The sequence below is a fragment of the Pelophylax lessonae genome (genome assembly GCF_965119305.1).
Source record: "Pelophylax lessonae genome assembly, chromosome: 2".
Lineage (NCBI taxonomy): Eukaryota > Metazoa > Chordata > Amphibia > Anura > Ranidae > Pelophylax > Pelophylax lessonae.
The window spans coordinates 602,700,007-602,720,151 of NC_138769.1; the positions used below are offsets into that span (position 1 = coordinate 602,700,007).

The window sequence follows — 20,145 nt, forward strand, 5'->3', positions numbered from 1 at the left end:
TCGGACCCGAGAAGAGGAGGACCGGGCTGCTCTGTGCAAAATTATTACAGAGAGCAGGTAAGTAAAACATATTTAACCACTTGTCGACTGCTCACAGTAATCCTACTGCGGCATCCCTGGGTCCAGCGACGTAGACCTACGTCGCTGGACTCCTAGTGATTTTGGCGGCATGTGCGTGCCACCGGAGGCACGTTCCCACTGTGTTTAGACACAGCGGAAGTCGGGCCTCCCTTCGCCGAACGTTGGGGAAACTGTAAGAAGACCCGCATGCTTATGTAAACAAAGCAGGCGGATCTTCTCAGTGACAGACAGGAGGAGATCACAGGATTCAGCATTACTGTAGTAATGTCAATGGTCCCCCAAAAAGTGTCAAAAATGTCAGTTAGGGGTCCGACCTGTCAGCCGCAGTCCCGCAAAAAAATAAATAATCGCAGATCGCCGCCATTACTAGTAAAAAAAAAAAAAAAAAAACAATAAAAAAGGACATAAATCTTTCCCATAGTTAGTAAACGCGATAAACTTTGCGCAAACCAATCAAAATACGCTTATTGCCATTTTTTTTACCAAAAACATGTAGCAGAAAACAAATTGGCCTAAAATGTTAAAAAAATTTTGTTTTTTAATTTTTTTTTTTGGGAATCATAGCAGAATGTGAAAAATATTCTTTTTTCCCCCCCAAAATTGTTGCTCTTTTTTTGTTTATAACGCAAAAATTAAAAATCGCACAGGTGATCAAATACCACCAAAAAAAAGCTCTATTTGTGGTTAAAAAAAAAAAAAAAAAGACGTAAATTTTGTTTGGGCACAGCGTTGCACGACCGCACAATTGTCCATTAAAGTAACGCAGTGCCGAATCGCAAAATAGGACCTGGTCAGGAAGGGGGTAAAATCTTCCAGGGCGGAAAAAAAAAAACACACACATTAGCCTTTAGTAACTCTTTGAATTAGCCCCCATGCATATACACTCTTTACTGGCCAACAGGGCACAATCGCTAAGGTCTCTTAGAACAATCCAAAGCCACAATATGCTTAAAAAATAGGTTGCAGCAGGGTGTCAAACGTCTGAAATAAATCAGACATTACTTTTAAAGTCAAAGGCTACATCTCATTAACCGCTTCATCTTGCACCATGGTCCCTGCTGTTTTCAGAGAACTGTTGGATCCTCCAATGCTCCCACAACACTCAGAAGTGAAAATTAGAATACTCAGCAACTGCAAAAGCAATACTTTTGGCACAAGGATTCACAACAAATGTCAATGTTCCCCTATAACACTTCTCCCAAATATTTTTTATCCAAGAGGGCACACAAACAGCTGCTAAAGCCTAATTTGAAAGCAATAAGCAGAACAAAAATTGTGATGTCTGCTAGATCAGCCTTTTTCAACCAGGGTTCCCGGGCACCCTGGGGTGCCTTGAGGTTTCTTCAGGGGTGCCTTGGCAAAATGCCTTAAAATCGCCCACAAACAATTGTATGCAAGGCAGCAAATGGATAAAGTCTGCCTTTTAGTTACACAAAGCCACGGGCTCTCATCGTGCACCATTTAAACTGTCCAGCCGCTGATGTCCTCACAACAAATGATGTCATCACTTAGTGGGGAATGTGCGGTGCCTGCACAGCGTCCTTGTTTGCCCCTGCCATCAGCACTGGGGTCACATTAGCTGAGCGAGGGAGAGAAACGGAGGGAGAAGGGAAACATTAGAATACTAGTCAGTACCAATGTGCAAAGGTGTATTTGCTTTGGAAAAATAAATCACTTCTAACGTTGGGTGTCCTACATTTGTGGATTTATAGTGTGCCTTAACTGAAAAAAGGTTGATAAATACTGTGCTAGTGATATTGTTTTCTAGCCTGCCCTTAGTTTCTACTAATTGACTATTTTCATAATTGATTAGTTGGCTTGCATACAGAATGCAATATTTATTTACATATCAGGAAACAGTGCAGCACACATACAGCTCAGTACACCATCCATACATGTCAGTATACACAGTGCAGCACACATACAGCTCAGTACACCTTCCATATATGTCAGTATACACAGTGCAGCACACATACTGCTCAGTACACCCTCCATACATGTCAGTATACACAGTGCAGCACACATACAGCTCAGTACACCATCCATACAATACATGTCAGTATACACAGTGCAGCACACATACAGCTCAGTACACCCTCCATACATGTCAGTATACACAGTGCAGCACACATACTGCTCAGTACACCCTCCATACATGTCAGTATACACAGTGCAGCACACATACAGCTCAGTACACCATCCATACATGTCAGTATACACAGTGCAGCACACATACAGCTCAGTACACCATCCATACATGTCAGTATACACAGTGCAGCACACATCCAGCTCAGTACACCCTCCATACATGTCAGTATACACAGTGCAGCACACATCCAGCTCAGTACACCCTCCATACATGTCAGTATACACAGTGCAGCACACATCCAGCTCAGTACACCATCCATACATGTCAGTATACACAGTGCAGCACACATCCAGCTCAGTACACCCTCCATACATGTCAGTATACACAGTGCAGCACACATACAGCTCAGTACACCATCCATACATGTCAGTATACACAGTGCAGCACACATACAGCTCAGTACACCATCCATACATGTCAGTATACACAGTGCAGCACACATACAGCTCAGTACACCATCCATACATGTCAGTATACACAGTGCAGCACACATACAGCTCAGTACACCATCCATACATGTCAGTATACACAGTGCAGCACACATACAGCTCAGGACACCATCCATACATGTCAGTATACACAGTGCAGCACACATACAGCTCAGTACACCATCCATACATGTCAGTATACACAGTGCAGCACACATACAGCTCAGTACACCATACATACATACATACATGTCAGTAAGTACCTGAGAATTTGCAAATGTGACCAATGACTCATGGGAAATGTAGTCCAGGGCAGGAGAAGGAAGTGATTTAAAGTGATTCTAAAAAGGCAGAGATTTTTTTTTTTACATTGAAACAGGGGCACTATTTCTATTACAAGGCTTGGCATAGGGGCAGTCTGAAAGCAGGAGAATCCAGAAGAGCCGGCGGGGACCCCAGAAGAGGAGGATTGGGGTTGATCTGTGCAAAACTTTTACACAGAACATGTAAGTATGGCAAGTTTTTTTTTTTTTTTTTTTTTTAAATAGGTTTCCAAACTCTTTAAAGATGAAGTAAACTTCCATTTTTAAGTTTTACCTATAGGTAAGCATATATTAAGGCTTACCTATAGGTAGTGTAAATATCTCCTAAACATGCACCATTTAAGAAATATTTACTGAGCTAGCAGTCAGTTGCACCACTGGCACATGCGCTCTGAAGAAACAGCCACCCGTGCCGTTTCTTCAGAGCAGTGTGCCGTGACTGGCGGCTCCCGTGCATGCATACTAGCACATTATGATTTTGCCTCGAGGGAAAAAAAAAAAAAAGGTGCAGCGGTTTACAACTTCTTTAGGGCTCTGTGCAGGGAAGATCAGTATCTGAGCCCAGAGAGACTGGGGCCTGAGACTGGAGGTAATAGAAGGCATTACCAATTACATTTAGGCTGGGTTCACACTGGTGTGATGCGTCACACCGCATGTAATTCGCACAGGAATTTCACCGCATTCCAGAGCAATTTAAGCCCACCATTTTGTATGGCTCAAATCGCACTGCATCCACACCAAAGAGGTGCAGGCACCTTCTTTTTTGCTGCACTGGAATTGGATTGCATGGGTGCTCATACCCATGCGTTCTGATTCTAGAAAACACACTGCGTTATGCAACCTGCTTATGGGGTGTCGCTGACTTAATTGAGACCCGCAGCAGATCGCATGAACACAGTGAGATTGATATGCGGTGATATGTGGGAAACGCAGTCATTTCTTTGTGTTTCCAGCATCGCATCAGTGTGAACCAAGCCTCAAAGTAAAGGTTTATATCCCCTCCACCTTTCATATAGCTTCATGTCTGACTCCCAGTTAAAATACCCTGAACATCCAACTTCTTGATATCTAAATGTAATTATAAGGGGTGTTGAAAATAATCAGTGCATCGTGATGCAGCCTTGAACAAATTGGGTATGCCCCCAATATTTTTTTTGTTGCAGCCTTGAACAATTCTGCATCGATGCAGAGAACCGCCGCATCGCAATTGCGCAAATGCATCAAAAGAGAGAGCGCGCTCCTAGCATATACTCCACTTAATGAAGCAGACCGCCTACGTGCCTCGGCTTCATACCCTTCAACCCTGCCCCTTATCTATTGGTTATCAGGTCACTCCGCCCCTTTTATCAGGCATGTCGCGGGCAGCCGCAGGGGGCCATGAGCCCAGTGTGTGGACTACACGTGTTGTTCCTGTGAGGTGTGCTCAGCGAGACAGGATGGGTAGCTTGGAGAAGAAGATATACGACTTTTCAGGTGTCTTATATAATCACAGTCTGCTGTAATACACGGTGTATTAGTTTCCTCACTGTACACAAAAGGCCAGGAGTCCTAGTGATCCCAGCATGCACATACACCTACACAGGCTGTGAGGAGACTTTGTCGACCTGCTCTGTATATTGAATATACAAAGTGCATTGCATGTAACATATGATATACGAAGTACATTGGCATGCTATGACCATGCCCTCGACATTTACTCTGTTCACATGCTTCTGTCATTTACTTATGTAGCAAAACTCCTTCTTGCCCAGATGTTCCTTTAAATGGGTCTTTATGCCCCAGGGATGAGAAGGACTGCTTGATCATGTAGTCACTGATTGGTTGTCACATGATCAGGACCATGTTGCACTGGCTCCCGACCATTACTAGAGACGTCCATGACAACTAAGAGCATGCTCTCAAGGCACAGATGTCCTCAGTATGGATGCAGATGTGCGCTGTGGACCAGAACTCCTGTCAGATTCTTTGCTGTCTGCTCCTGTCTAGGGGGGATGCATGCTCTATTTGTAAATTTGCTGTCCCCACAGTGTAAATTTGCTGTCCCCTCAAAATAACACAGCCATTAATGTCTGTTCCAACATAACGACCCCAAACACACCTCCTAGACGACCACTGCCTTGCTAATGAAGCTGAGGGTAAAGGTGGTGGGCTGCCCAAGTATGTCTCCAGACCTAAACCCTATTAAGCATCTATGGTGCATCCTCAAACACAAGGTGAAGGAGCGCAAGGTCTCTAACATTCACCAGCTACGTGATGTCGTCATGGAGGAGTGGAAGAGGACTCCAGTGGCAACCTGTGAAGCTCTGGAGAACTCCATGAGCAAGAGGGTTAAGGCAGTGCTGGAAAAAAAAATTGTGCCCACGCTAAATCTTGACACTTTGGGCCCAATTTGGACATTTTAACTTAGAGGTGTACTCACTTTTGTTGCCAGCAGTTTAGACATTAACTGACGGACTAAGGGGAAGGAAGGGCGAGCGCTGCAGAATTACTCCTGCTTACCCGGGGGTCACTGTCATACGAAGTCCTGCCTCCTATGATAGACAGCACACAGGTCCAATGACGGGACACGCAACGTCTACCATAGGAGCTGGTCCAGGAGGCGGGACTTCAGATGACCGAGACCGCCCCGCTCTTTGTAATCCCCCCACGCTGATGGGCACTGGCGAGGCTGCCTTCATGGGCACTGCACTGGTGAGGCTGCATTTGATTTAAAAAAAAAATAAAAAAAAAAAATAAAAAAAAAAAAAGTTCTGAGCTACCCTTATTTTGCTTCAAAGTTATTTAAAATGAAGGGCTTTTTCCTGAAACTTCCCTCTTAAAAGTGAGGTGTGTGTTATACGCCAATAAATACGGCATCTCTTCTGTTGTCCTCAGAGTGGATTTGATATATAGCTAGTTATTTATATTTACCACCACATATATTCAAAATTAACCAGGCAAAAAAAAAAAAAAGAGAGAAGGAGAAAAAGAAGAAGCCGCATTATATAGCTATCTAAATTGTACACCACACTTAACCAGTTTATGACTGCCCGCAGCAGATGTACTGCAGGCAGCTGCTCCCAGGCAAATCGCTGTACATGTACGGCGCTCGTTCTCGGGAGGCTAGGGGGGCGCGCTCCCGCTCATCAGCAGGAAGTCGATGCAGTGGGCAGGCGGCTCCGACTTCCGCCTGACACTAGGGATGCACCGATCCGACTTTTTTGGACCCGATACCGATATCTGGCGTTGTGAAATCGACGATACCGGAACCGATCCGGAGCTACACACAAAGTAAGCGGCTGCAGTACAGAGCAAAGCCGCTAATTCATGTGTACGGTTCCTCCATTCACAGGCGGAGTGCATCTGATATCACTCCGCCTGTGAGCCGGACCTATACAGGAAGTAGCGGCTCCCATCCCATACTACTACTGCACCTAGTAAGGGATGGCTGAGCCGTTACCAAGCAAAAACGGATCGGCCAATGTTACCGATCCATCAAAAACGGCCATATCAGCGCCGATATCTGATCCGAATATCGGATCGGTGCATCCCTACCTGACACCCGCGATCCTTCCCCGCTGACAGAGAAGGATGGGCAGCTGTTGTAAACACATCTGACCGTTCTTCTCCCTGAAATTATCTATATAGGATCACATGTCTATGATCATTTCAGAAGCCACGCCCCCCACAGTTAGAATCACTCCCTTCACATTTAACCCCTTGATCACCCATGTTAACCCCTTCCCTGCCAGTGTCATTATTACAGTAACAGTGCATATTTTTAGCACTGATTAATGTAGTAATGTCACTGGTACCCCCAAAAGTGTCAAAAATAGCAGAATGTGAAAAATCGTTTTTTTTTTCAGAATTGTCGCTCTTTTTTTGTTTATAGCGAGGAGAGAAAAATAAATAAAATCGCACAGGTGATCAAATACCACCAAAAGAAAGCTCTATTTGTGGGGGGGGGGGGGGACGACAACGATTTTATATGGGTACAGCGTCGCACGACCACGCAATTGTCCGTTAAAGTAACGCAGTGCCGAATCGCAAAATAGGGCCTGGTCAGGAAGGGAGCAGATCATTCCAGTCTTAAAGTGGTTAATCAAAACAATAATTGGCCAACTAATTGATGATGAAATATAGCTTTAGTTCCAGCCCTAGCATAGATGTCAACTTTTCTGGTCCCTACTCCTTTGAAAAGTCACCTCCAGTCCACCATCATTCCTGTTCCTTTACTCGAATTCCAATATCTATCGTCTATTCTTAAGTCCCAAACTAATTATAAATTTTAATCTACCGATATTATTGGTTGTTCCTTCTGCCCTTTCATCAAGACCCTTGAAACATTTCAAATTTCAAATTCTCTTTTATTCCTGTTCTGATGTCAACCCAAATTTAGGTATTTTCTTATACTTTTGATGATAAAAGATAAACAGAACAAATAGAGGGTGAATCTCTCAGACAGGCACAGACAGCAACAAAACCTGACAACAGTTCTAATTTCACTCCACTCTATCCAAAACGTAAAAAAGTTTTGCCTTAAGGCCCCTTTCACACTTGTGCGACTGCAAAGTCGTATGACAAGTCGTACTCCATGATTTACCTTTCATATTTGTGCGACTTCAAGTCACAAGAAATTCAAGTAGTCCCTGCACTACTTTGGTCCGACTTGGATGCGTTTTGGGGTCCAAAGACCAGGGCTTGACAAACCCCAGGCGCCAAGTCACATTGGCGACTAGAATTAGCGGCCTGGCGCCTAGGTTACACTGCGGGTGCCACTCCCACACTCCGCAGGAAACTTGGGGTATCTGGCGACAGAACGGTATCTGTCCACTGTGACAGAACGGAGCCGATGCTTCCTGTATAGTTCTGGCTCCATCCTGTTATCAAATGCACTCCGCCTGTGAGAGGAGAGATACAGGAAGTATCGGCTCTGCATGCTTCCTCCAGTGCCGCTCCTCACATTTCCCGCCAGCAGTTAATCACATGTGCTAGGAGTGCAACAAGCCCCCAGCACATAATTGTAAATATCCCAGCATGTGCAGTGTTTCTGACTCCTACCACCATGACCACTTCAAATCACTGAAGTGGTCATGGCTGTTGGCGTGTTCCTTTAATATCTCTCAGAAGAAGTAAAAGTACAAACGGGTCGAATGCCGGGCAACATCAGCCGGCCATTCGGCATGCGCGAAAAAAAAAAAACTGGCTCCTAGATTTCAAGCAAATTGGTCAAGCCCTGCAATAGACATAGGCATTGCTTCAAGTCCAGTCAAAACTGTGCGACTTTTAGGTCGCACAAGCATGAAAGGGGCCTTAGTGACACTTAAAACGTTTTGTCTATCCAAAAAATTTGTATATAGGTGGAGTCCTTTGGCCTCCCACCTTAGACTTGCGTGTTTCCACTCCTTTCTTTAACCACGTCAATACCAGGCTCATTTGCCCTCTTCCTGCCCAGGCCAATTTTCAGGTTTCAGCACTGTTGCACTTGTAATGACAAACTTATTTATCTTTTTTTTTCACACAAATAGACCTTTTCGTTCAGTGGCATTTAATCCCCACTATTACTGCTATAGGGTGGTCAGCAAGGGGTAAGGAACAGCAGCATTGTTAAATTTATTTCTTTTTACGATAAAAAGGTACAACATCCTTGCCAATAATAAAAGGAAACCGCCTTCACTTTCCAGCTTTCTAACACGTAATCTAAAGTCGAAAGCAGAGTATTTCAACAAGGGTGCCTTCAGGTTTCTTCAGGGGTACCTTGGCAAAATGCTTAAAAAATGTATACAAACCAGCAGGAGGGAAAAGCATGCCTGGACAAAGCCACAGGTTTTCAATGTTATTATTATTACAGGATTTATATAGCGCCAACAGTTTGTGCAGCGCTTTACAATGTGAAGGAAGACAATACAGTTACAATACAGTTCAAAACAGGAGGAACTAGAGGGCCCTGCTCATTAGAGCTTACAATCTGGAAGGGAGGGTCAAGTGAAACAAAAGGCAATAACTGTGGGGGATGGGTTGATGGAGAAAAAGGAGGTACATTTGTTAGGGGTTGGTAGGATAGGCTTCTCTGAAGAGGATGGTTTTCAGAGATCGCCTAAAAGCTAATAGAGTGGGGGATAATCGGACAGATAAGGGTAAGGAGTTCCATAGGATTGGAGAGGCTCCGGAAAAGTCCCTGAGGCAAGCATGGGAGGAGGTGATGAGTGAGCTAGAGAGCAGGAGGTTTTGAGAAGAACGAAGAGAGCGATTAGGTTGGTATTTTGAGACTAGGCTAGTGATGTAGTTGGGGGCTAGGCTGTGGATTGCTTTGTAAGATGTTGTAAGTATTTTGAATTTAATTTGTTGGGTGAGCGGAAGCCAGTGGAGGGCTTGACAGAGAGGAGCGGCGGACACTGAGCGATTGGTAAGGTGGATGAGTCTGGCGGCAGCATTCATGATGGATTGAAGGGGGGATAGCCTGTGTAGAGGTAAGTCAATGAGAAGGGAATTGCAGTAGTCGAGGCGCGAGATGACCAGGGAGTGAACTAGGAGTTTTGTTGCGTCTTTGGTTAGAAAGGGGCGTATTTTGGAGATGTTGCGGAGGCTGAGGCGGCAAGATTTGGACAGCGATTGGATGTGGGGTTTGAAGGAGAGTTCAGAGTCCAGGACAACACCTAAGACCTTGGCATGTGGGGATGGGCTGATGGTAATGCCATTGATATTGACGGAGAAATCAGGGGAAGGGGCACGCGGTGGAGGAAAAATTATAAGCTCGGTTTTGGATGGATTTAGTTTGAGGAAGTGGTGAGACATCCAGACCGATATATCTGATAGTAAATTAGTGATGCGCGAGGAGACTGAGGGAGAGAGCTGAGGTGTGGATAGGTAGATTTGGGTATCGTCAGCGTAGAGGTGGTATTGGAAGCCGTGGGAGGCCATCAGCTGACCCAGAGAGGAGGTGTAGTTTGAAAACTGGAGGGGTCCAAGAACAGAGCCTTGGGGGACCCCAACAGAGAAGAGGAGAGGAGGAAGTAGAATTGTACATAACGCTAAAGGTGCGGTTGGATAACTAGGAAGATAACCAGTGAAAAGTACAGTCACGGAGACCAAAGGCATGGAGTTTTTTGAGGAGGGGATGGTCAACCGTATCAAAGGCAGCAGAAAGGTCCAGGAGGAGGAGTACAGAATAGTGTCTATTGGTTTTTGGCCATTAGTAGATCGTTTGTCAGTTTTAGGAGAGCAGTTTCAGTGGAGTGTTGAGGCCGAAATCCAGATTGAAGGGGATCAAGGAGGCTATTCTCGGCAAGGTGGTCGCACAGTCGGTTGTAGACTAGACGTTCGAGGAGTTTGGATGAAAAGGGGAGCAAGGAAATAGGGCGTAGGTTGTTCAGATCGGTTGGGTCCAGTGAGGGCTTTTTAAGTATGGGGCTGACTAGTGCATGTTTTAGAGAGTTGGGGAAGATGCCAGAAGGGAGGGAGAGATTGAAGATGTGGGTTAGAGAGCATAGAATAGGGCCAGAAGGTGAACAGATTTATATCGGTTGAAGTCCTTCTGAGACCTAGTCTTAAGCTATAGGCGCTCAAGAGCACGGCTATGCTTTTTCAGACTTCTAGTGTTATCTGTTTGCCAAGGTTGAAGGGGTCGGGGCCTGATTCGGTGTGTGGTGAGGGGGGCCAGTGTGACCAGGGAGGCTAAGAGTGAAGCGTTGTAGACAGAAGTGGCAAGGTTGGTGCAGGACAGAGGTGCGATTTTGTCATAGAGGTGGTCGGTAGCAGAGTAGAGAAGAGAAGGGTTGAGATGGCGTAGGTTTAACTGTAAGGTAGCTGGAGGGAGAGGAAGTGGAGGAGAGGGAGAGTGTGAAACTAATAAGGTAGTGATCAGAGAGAGGGAAAGGATTGTTTGAAAGGTTGTGCGTAGGTGGGAGAAAACAAGGTCAAGGATATTCGCTTCAGAGTGAGTAGAAGCATGTATCCATTACTTCAGGTCTAAGGAGGAGGTTAGACTAAGAAGTTTGGAAGTGGAAGGAGTGTTAGTATTAATAGGGATGTTGAAGTCACCGAGAATGATTGTGAGGATTTCGGAAGAGAGAAATTAGGGTAGCCAGGCAGAGAAGTCATCAAGAAAGGTTGATACTGGTCCAGGGGGGCGGTAGATCACAGCTATCCTTAGAGAAACAGGGGAGAAAAGACAAATGCAGTGTACCTCAAATGAGGAGAGTGACAGAGAGGGAGGTGGGTGAAGTACCTGAAAGCTGCTATGTGGGGCTAGAAGGATCCCGACACCCCCTCCCTTGCGTTCATTGGGTCTAGGGGAGTGAGTCCATAGAAGACCACCTTGGGATAGGGCAGCAGAAGATGCAGTGTCGGATTCGTGAAGCCAGGTTTCGGTGATGGCAAGTAGATTAAATGAGTTAGCGATGAAAAGGTCACGGAGAGAAGTGAGTTTATTACAGACAGAGAGGGCGTTCCAAAGGGCGCAAGAGAAAGGGAGTCTGGTCTTGGGAAGAAGAGAGATGGGAACTAGAATGTGCTGAGTGTGGCTGCAGCCAGAGGGTGTAGGGTAAGTGGTGTGTTGAGCACGGGTAGATGATGAGGCCCAGGGTTTGGGGATACGTCTCCAGAGGCTAGGAGAAGCAGAAAGGTGAGGGTGGTAATATGAGTGTGAGATTTATATGAAGGGACATGCCCCAGTGTCCTGGAGGATTTGTGTGCGTGTGGATTTAGAAGTAGCAGGAGATGGTGAGTGCAGTAATAAGGTGAGGACAGAAGTGAGGGTGATATATATAAGATGTGGGGTGGAGAAGAGGGGTGAAGCAGAGGGAGTTTAAGGATAGAGGACATGGCTGTCAGGAGGGGTAGAGAGAGCATTTTACAAGGAGAGAGCTGAAGGGGTAAATAAGGTCACCTGCAGTCTATGTGGTGTATATCTCAGCCTTTCCTGTGTTCATTCATTTTGTGCATTCTCTGAAGTGCAGAATCAGAAGTGCTCCCCACTTATAGAAGAGCCCCCAAAAAGTAAACGTGCCCCCCCAAGTGATACTGTACTTATATACTCTTAAACCTGGGGTGGGGGCTATCCAATTAAGCAATCAGGAATTGATAAATTAGGGCTGTTTTTTTTTTTCCTATTTATTTGACCTTTTATAAAAAACATTTTGATCACGTTTATTCCTATTACAAGGAATATAAACATCCCTTGTAATAGAAATAAGCAGGACAGGACCTCTTCAATGTGAAATCTGGGGTCAAAAAGACCTCAGATCTCACATCTATACTAAATAGCAAAACAAAAAAAAAATTTTTCCATGATGAAAAAAAAAAAAAAAAAAAAAAAGGGGGCTCTCTAAGGCTTTCCCCCTGCTACAGACGGCTAACGAGGGGGGAGGCACCTCTCCTGCCGCCCATAAAGGTGATCCAATGGTGAGTCCCCTGCTGGGACCACCCTTATGTTAAAGCGGACCGCCTGCTGTTTAAAAGCATACCAGGGTTATGGCAGCTATCTCCTGCCATAACCCCGGTGTTTAACATTAAAGTACCGACGTAAACACACGGTGGGTGGTCCATAACTGGGTAAAGGGTGCCTTGACTGAAAAACGGTTGAGGGACAATGGTCCAAAGCCTCGTACACACAATGACAATATCAGACCAATGATCGTCCTTTTTGTTGCATGCTAGTATCATATCGAAAATGAAGAGGTTACTAAAGTTGTGAAAATTCTCGTATGACAGAATGAAAATTCGGAAGTAATATAATGTTTTGTAATGTATTTTCAAACAACTGTACTGAATAAACCAAAATCGTCTGATCTGGTATTTCACAGTCCCATCCCCATCGGAAAAGGTTGCATTATCTCCCCTGATCGGCTCTTGAAAACTGTGTACAAACAAAATCAGATTATCGAACGATCACTTCGAAAGCATTATTTTTTTGGCCCGATTTTCTGATGGTGTGTACGGAATTTAACCACTTCTGGACTGAAAGGTTTTACCCCCCTTAAGATCAGGCCATTTTGGGCGATATGGCACTGTGTTACTTTAACTGACAATTGCGCAGTCATGCGACGCTGTACCCAAATAAAATTGATGTCCCTTTTTCCCCCCACAAATAGAGCTTTCTTTGGTGGCATATGATCACCTCTGTGGTTTTGAATTTGTGCGCTATGAACAAAAAAAAAAAATAGCTACCATTTTGAAAAATTATATATATCTCCATTTTTTTTCATTAATTTAGGCCAATATGTATTCTGCTACATATTTGTGGGAAAAAAAACCCCAGTAAGTGTATATTGATTGGTTTGCGCAAAAGTCATAGCATCTACAAACTATGCAATATTTTTATGGATTTATTTTTTTTACTAGTAATGGCAGCGATCTTTAGCAGAACTGTGAGGATGTGGCAGGCATCTGACACTTTTTGGGGACCAGTGACACCAATACAATGATCAGTGCAAAAAAAAACGCCAGTTACTTTTTGTCCCCTTGCAGAACATGCCCTTCCAGCGTTCTGCTTCTCCTGGGGATGAGCGCAAGCGGCCGGCGGACATTGGGTCCATCTGACCTGTTTATTGACATCCCCCGCTAACCAATGACGGCGCAATCAAGCCGGCGGCCCGATGGCACCATCTAGCGCATATTAAACTACAGGTGCGTAGTTTCATGCAATAGCGCCACTTTGCCGCAGTAAAAACACAGCGGCTGGTCAGCAAGTGGTTAAACAGTGTACACCTCAGGGTGCCACTATAAGGAGTATTGTAGTTATTGTCATTCTAAAGTCCATTTTGATTTATCCAGACAGATGCTGTCTGGAAAACATGCAGTGGAAAAAAATCTGCAAGGCACAAAAATGTGCAGCAATTCTACAAAAGATACAAAGCCTGCATATTTAAAAGCCAAATGTTGTTACCCATTCTTCCATCCGCTGACATCCGATTTGCGTCCTTTCAGGTCTGTTCCATTTTTTTGGAACGGAACAGAAGCCTATTTTTTCTTCCGTTTAAAAAACGGAAAGGACGCAAAATCGGATGTCAGCGGTGTCATCCGTTAACATCCGCAATCCCATAGACATACATTATGTCCGTATATCATCAGCAAACAGATGGGATGATATGTGGACATACAAACCGGATGACACTTGTCCGTGAAAAGAAAATCGCAATACGGTCCGCTCCGTGTGAAAGGGCCCTAACGGTGCATATTTTTAGCACTGATTAGTACTGTAGTAATGTCACTGGTCCCCCCCCCCCCCCCCCCAAAAAAAGTGTCAAAAATGTCAGTTAGGGGTCCGATCTATATGCCGCAATGTAAAAAAAAAAGACAAATCTTTCCCCTAGTTTATAGACATAACTTTTGCGCAAACCAGCCAAAATATGCTTATTGCAATTTTTTTTTTTAACAAAAATATGTAGCAGAATACAAATTGGCCTAAAAGGATGAAAAAAAATTGATTTTTAATTTTTTTTTTTGGGGGATGTTATATAGCAGAAAGTGAAATATATATTTTTTTTTCAGAATTGTCGCTCTGTTTGTAGCGCAAAAAAAAAAAAAAAAAAAATCAGGTGATCAAGTACCCCCAAAAGACATCACTATTTTTAGGAAAAAAAGGACATCATTGGTATTTAGGTACAGCGTCGTACGACTGCACAATCGTCCGTTAAAGTTAAGCAGTGCCGAATCGCAAAAAAAAGGCCTAGTTATTAAGGGGGCAAATCCTTACGGCCCAGAACTGGTTAAATAAAGTTTTAAACAAACAGATGAATATACACATACAAAATAAACCCAAAGATTAGGTATCAGCCGAAAATAGAGTAATCAGCGCTTTGCCGATAATGGCCTACGAAAAACTAGCACAATTTTGCCACATTCACAGTGCGTTTTTCATTGGTCACGTGACTGAAATGCGTTTTTGCAGCGTTTTCACAGGGGAGGTGAGTTTTTGCAACTGCAAATGTGCACCAAAAATGCGGCAAGCAGAATTTTTTTACACTGCAACGGACATATATAGAATTTAAAGAAATTCATTTTTCTAGCGCTTTTGGTAAAGCAAAAGTGCTTTAAAAAAAAAATATATATATATATATATTTTTTTTTTTTTAATTATTTTTTTTTTTTTTTTTTTTTAACTGTCCATTTTGGTTTTTGGGCAAGAATCTTCATTTCAGTGCACCACTGATTTTTTTAATTTACATAGACATTTGGAAAGATAGAGATCATATATTATACATACATATACACACACACACACACATTTCCAATGTTTTTTTTAAATATAACAGGAAGTGATCTTAAAGACTGACGTTGCAGTTAACTGCACATTTATCCCAGTTGCTTGAAGCTATAAGCTTATCTTGCATACCAAAAAGGCCTGGTTCAAGAAGATAATCATGAAAAAAAAAAATGTATTTAACAAAATATTCTAATTCAGTAATATAAAATAATCACTTTAAAAAGCACACTAATAAGAATGTACAATTTGAAAATTAAATTGTATGTATGCTGCAACCACCATTAAAAAAAAAAAAAAATGATTTATACACACACACACACACAACCATACATACATTTAGATTTCGGTAGGTGATTTAACATGTAGAGATAAACAACCCTAACATTTATTGAAATCTACACAAACCGCGGGGATTAAGCTACGACATAAAACTGTACAGCATTATTCACATCATGGAAGCCGGTGATGACCTATGACTTCCATCCTGAAGTGGGAGTAATCTGTAGTGATCTACGCACATACGTGTTAACCCATTAACTGCTAGGAAAACCTCCATAACTGGCATCCTCAATAAGGGCGAGAGGAACACCCTAAAGTGTGCCAGCATGTAAACAAACCAGCATGTTGTAGGGATGAGAGAACAGGAGGGACAGGGCAGGGACAATGGGTTTGTGGAGCCAGCCCCCAGTGGGCAGTCAGTGTGGGAGGCGGGTGGACCGGCAGGCAAAGGGTGGAGGAAAGTCTTGCAGGCCACACAATAGACAACTCCCCTCCCCACCCTCCTCTTGTACGCACAGTGTGTGTCTATGGGGAAAGGAAGAGGGGATTGCACATACCTGCCCCTTCTGTGTGTATTCACCTCCTCCTGTGTGGCCGTCAGTCTTCTCTGAATTCATGTCTTCGGCTGTGTGCTCCGGATCTCCTGTACACACAGAGAAGAGGTGTCACAACACATCAGCATAATCACATCTCCTTGCAGCATGAGACACGGTGGGGGCAGGGCAATGTTATTTCCGGGATGGGGGAGGGAGGGTCTGTTGGGGGCACCACCGGTGTTGGCAGGATGACAGATCGGGGGAAACACACCAAGATGTTCCATGATCACAAAGGTGTGTTGGGGGGGGGGGGGGGGGGGGGTACTAGTGCCACCATGGCTTCCAGAAACTAGAAGTGAAAGCAGTGTAGACAAGTCCCAGAATGATCTCCTGATAGCTAAGGACATGATACTCTCCTCCCACTAACATAGGACAACAAGTCCCAGCATGAACCTCTGATAGCGAAGGACCTGACCCCCCAGTGCAGGGCTACAAGTCCCAGCATGAACCCTTAAGAGCTAGGATTGTGACTCGTCCACACTAGTGAAGGACAACAAGCCCCAGCATGATCGCCTATGATCTAAGGATGTGACTCCCTCCCCCACTAGTGAAGGGCTACAATTCCCAACATGACCCCATCCCCCTACCAGTGAAGGACAAATAGTCCCAACATGAACCCTACAATCTATGGATGTGACCCCCCCCCCCTCCCCAAATGGTAAAGAACTACAAGTCCCAGCAAAAACCCCTTTTATCTAAGGATGTGACCCCCCCCCCCAACTGGTGAAGGGCTAAAAGCCCCAGTATGAGCCCCTATGATCTAAGGATGTGATCCCCTCACTGGTGAAGGACTACAAGTCCCAGCATGAACTTAAGTATGTGACCCCCCCAACTAGTGAAGGCTACAAGTCCCAGCATGAACCCCTTCAATCTAAGGATGTGACCCCCCCCCCATTGAAGGACTACAAGGCCCAGCATGAACCTCTACGATCTAAGGATGTGACCCCCTCATTGCTGAAGGACTACAAGTCCCAGCATGAACTCCTTTGATCTAAAGATGTGACCCCCCCCCCCAACTGGTGAAGGGCTAAAAGCCCCAGTATGAACCCCTATGATCTAAGGACATGACCCCCCTCACTGGTAAAGGACTACAAGGCCCAGCATGAACCCCTTCAATCTAAGGATGTGACCCCCCCCCCCCCATTGAAGGACTACAAGGCCCAGCAAAAAAAAAAAAAAACTACAATCTAAGAATGCCCCCCATCCCCCAACTGGTGAAGGACTACAAGGCCCAGCATGATCCCCTATGATCTAAAGATGGACCGCCACTGGTGAAAGGCAACAAGTCCCAGCGTGAACCCATATGATCTAAGGATGTGACCCCCCCCCTCACTGGTGAAGGACTACAAGGCCCAGCATGAACCCCTATGATCTAAGGATGTGACCCCCCCAACTGAAGGACAAGTCCCAGCATGAACCCCAGAGATCTGATGACCAGACCCCATCCCCCTTCAGTCACACCAGCTAGCGAAGGACTACAAATCCCAGCATACCCCTCCCCCCACACACAAGGCCTACGAGCAGGCTATGCTGAGACTTGTAGTTCCTCTGTGGGCCGCAGGGTGGTGACATACCCGTGTCCGGGGCCCCCGGGGGAGGCTCCCGGTATACAGGTAAGGGGTGGGAGGGAAGGGGGCAATTTGGTGTCTTCACCCCACCCACCCACCGAGGGGGCCTGAGAAAAGGGCGGGAGAGGAGGAGAGAAGGGAGGGGATCGTCCGCCACCACCTCCTCCGATTGCGGGGCGAGAGAAGAAAGGGGGCGATGGTGAGGAGGGCGGAATTCCCTCCCTGGACATCCCCGGTAACAGCGGCCTCCCCTCCCCGCCTCAAACTTGGTACTGCCCCAATAGTGACCGGGCTCAGTCGTACCACCGTTCCCTCCCCCCTTCCTCCCGGAGCTAAGGGTGGGGGAGGGTGACACACACTCGGTCACATAACCCAGCCGACCACCCGCCCGCCATTCCTTACCGCTCATCACGTCGGGGCTGCGCAGGCACTTCACACAAACCTTAGCAGACGACGGCAACCTAACCTGCCTGCCGCGCGGCGGAGACGGGGGGAGGGGGCGGGATCACGGGCGGAGATCGACAACCAGTTCGACCACTCCCGCTGAGGGGCGGCTCCACCCGCCCAATGGGGTGGCGCGGAGGGTGGGACCGGCTCGCTGACTGACAGGAAGGCGACTCCAATGACAAGCCGGGGTAGCCCCGCCCTCCGCCACGGAGTGGGTGATGGGGGTGGTAAGTAAGGAATGTGGCATAGGAGGGAACAAGGGCGTCGCTCTCTTCCTCCTTTCTCGTGGGTCCGCCCAAGCCAGATTTACAGTTGGACTGACCAATGAGAGTAAGGAAACGCTGTAAAATGAGCCAATAAAAGAAGAGACAGGGGTGGACCGACGGGTCGTGGGAAGGGGTCGTTAGATTGCGCTGCGCTCACATGGATTTAGGCGCCATTTCCCGGGGGTTTAAAGTGTCTTTTAGGATAATGGTTGTGGTAGTGTTATAATGTCTGTAGGAAGACCCCATGATAGTGAAAAGGGGGAGCCCCCCCTACTGAGGTCACCGAAACGTCTGCGGTGTAGCACGGCTCATGGGGGGGATAGAATATTTCTATATGGTATGGCTGACCTACACACAGGTGTGAGCCGTGCATGTCACAGCTATGAGGAAATACATTGCAGAGGGCGTGCTCTCACTGTGTCTGCTGTGACCGTAATTTATCCACTTCTGGACTGGAAGCTTTTACCCCCCCTTAATGACCAGGCCATTTTTTGTGATACGTCACTGCGTCAATATAACTGACAATTGTGCGGTCGTGCGACACTGTACCCAAATAAAATGTATGTGCTATTTTTTTACCCACAAATGGAGCTTTCTTTTGGTGGTATTTGATCACCATTGCGTTTATTTTTTGCGCTATAAACACAAAAAGAGCGACAATTCTGAAAAATAATTCTCTCGTTCATTGATGGACACAGCTCCTGATATTCATACCTATTGGGTTATACTGCCCCCTAAATGAGTAGGACACTAGGCAGAGAAGAATTCTGGCTACACCCATGGGTAGTCCCGGGGGGGGGGGGGGTATACTCCCTCTCTCTGCTATAGCCACTCAGTTTTATTTCTGCCTAGCCAGGAGTAAAGACCTATTTCCTTGCCTAGATCTCTGGTCCTGGCAACATTTCTTAGATAAAAAAATTTTCCTTCCTGGATTTTTTCCTGTGAGATCTATCAACTGCCGGACTGGGCATCTGGCTGGATAATCTAGATCCAGTGGTCACCCTGTTCTGGCCAGCCAGAGAGCGCGCAGACCTCAGCTCCTTGCTAGGTTGGCTGTGACATAGCCCCATAGAACAGGGGCTGACCTGCGAGCTAAACGCCTCATGAGGTCACATACCACTGCATACAACCTGGCCGACAGTCCCCCCACCATTTCGATGGTGAGGGGTTCTGTCTGGAGTGGTGCCCACCTGGTTCCTGGTATGGTGAGTAGCTGTCCCCTCTCTACTCCTGGAGGATTTTGGGGTGGACGTGGGCCCCTCCTTGGGATGGCTGGACCCGGTTTTCCCCTCCTTCCCACAGGCAACCCCCCCCGCCTTGCCAAGTGCCTCATCTTCCTTCCCTCCACACTGGGGCTGTTTGGGTGGTCTGGCCACTTTCCTGGGACAGGGGCAGGGTGCTATGGGGGCCAGGGGGATGCACCCCCGGTGACCGGATGATCGATTGTGTCGGGGGGGGGGGTTGTACTTGGTGGGGGCTCCTGCCAGGTCCTCCCTATCCTGCCCAGATCTGTCCTTAAGGACTGGTCTCCCTCCTAGGTCCTTGTAAGCCTTGTGGTGCCCCCATTTTGTAGCCTGTGTGTTTCTATACATGGCAGCCATGTTTGTGCAGTCCTGCAGCCATTTTCTTGTGGTTTGCCATTGGAAATAGCAGCGGCATGACAGTGGAGCCCTGTGGGCGGCGATTTCGGCGGTGGGAGCCCTTCCTCACCCTCCAGTGCTGACTCCTGGATCATTTTTTCTTCCTGATCACTGTAGGTTTAGTGCAGATTCTCCTGGTGGCTGCAGGTGCCTGTTTCTGTGGGTGGTGAGTCTGGTGAAGTCC

At 46.1% G+C, this 20,145-nt stretch overlaps 1 protein-coding gene across 3 annotated transcripts in view; it reads right to left on the bottom strand.

The window, feature by feature from the left end:
• The window catches only part of SP1 (Sp1 transcription factor), a 44,909-nt gene extending 26,775 nt beyond the window's left edge, over positions 1–18,134 (bottom strand). Inside the window, exons 1-2 of one of the 3 annotated variants that reach the window (XM_082245625.1) lie at positions 18,011–18,134; positions 16,002–16,087 (exon numbers count right to left, since the gene is read on the bottom strand). In XM_082245625.1, coding sequence (XP_082101751.1) covers positions 16,002–16,087; positions 18,011–18,017 — 93 coding nt within the window. In that variant the 5' untranslated portion in view covers positions 18,018–18,134. Of the gene's footprint in view, positions 1–16,001; positions 16,088–17,614; positions 17,688–18,010 lie in introns of those variants that run through there. The other 2 variants (XM_082245626.1, XM_082245627.1) reach the window with 2 other exon arrangements.
• Positions 18,135–20,145: the final 2,011 nt, after the last annotated feature.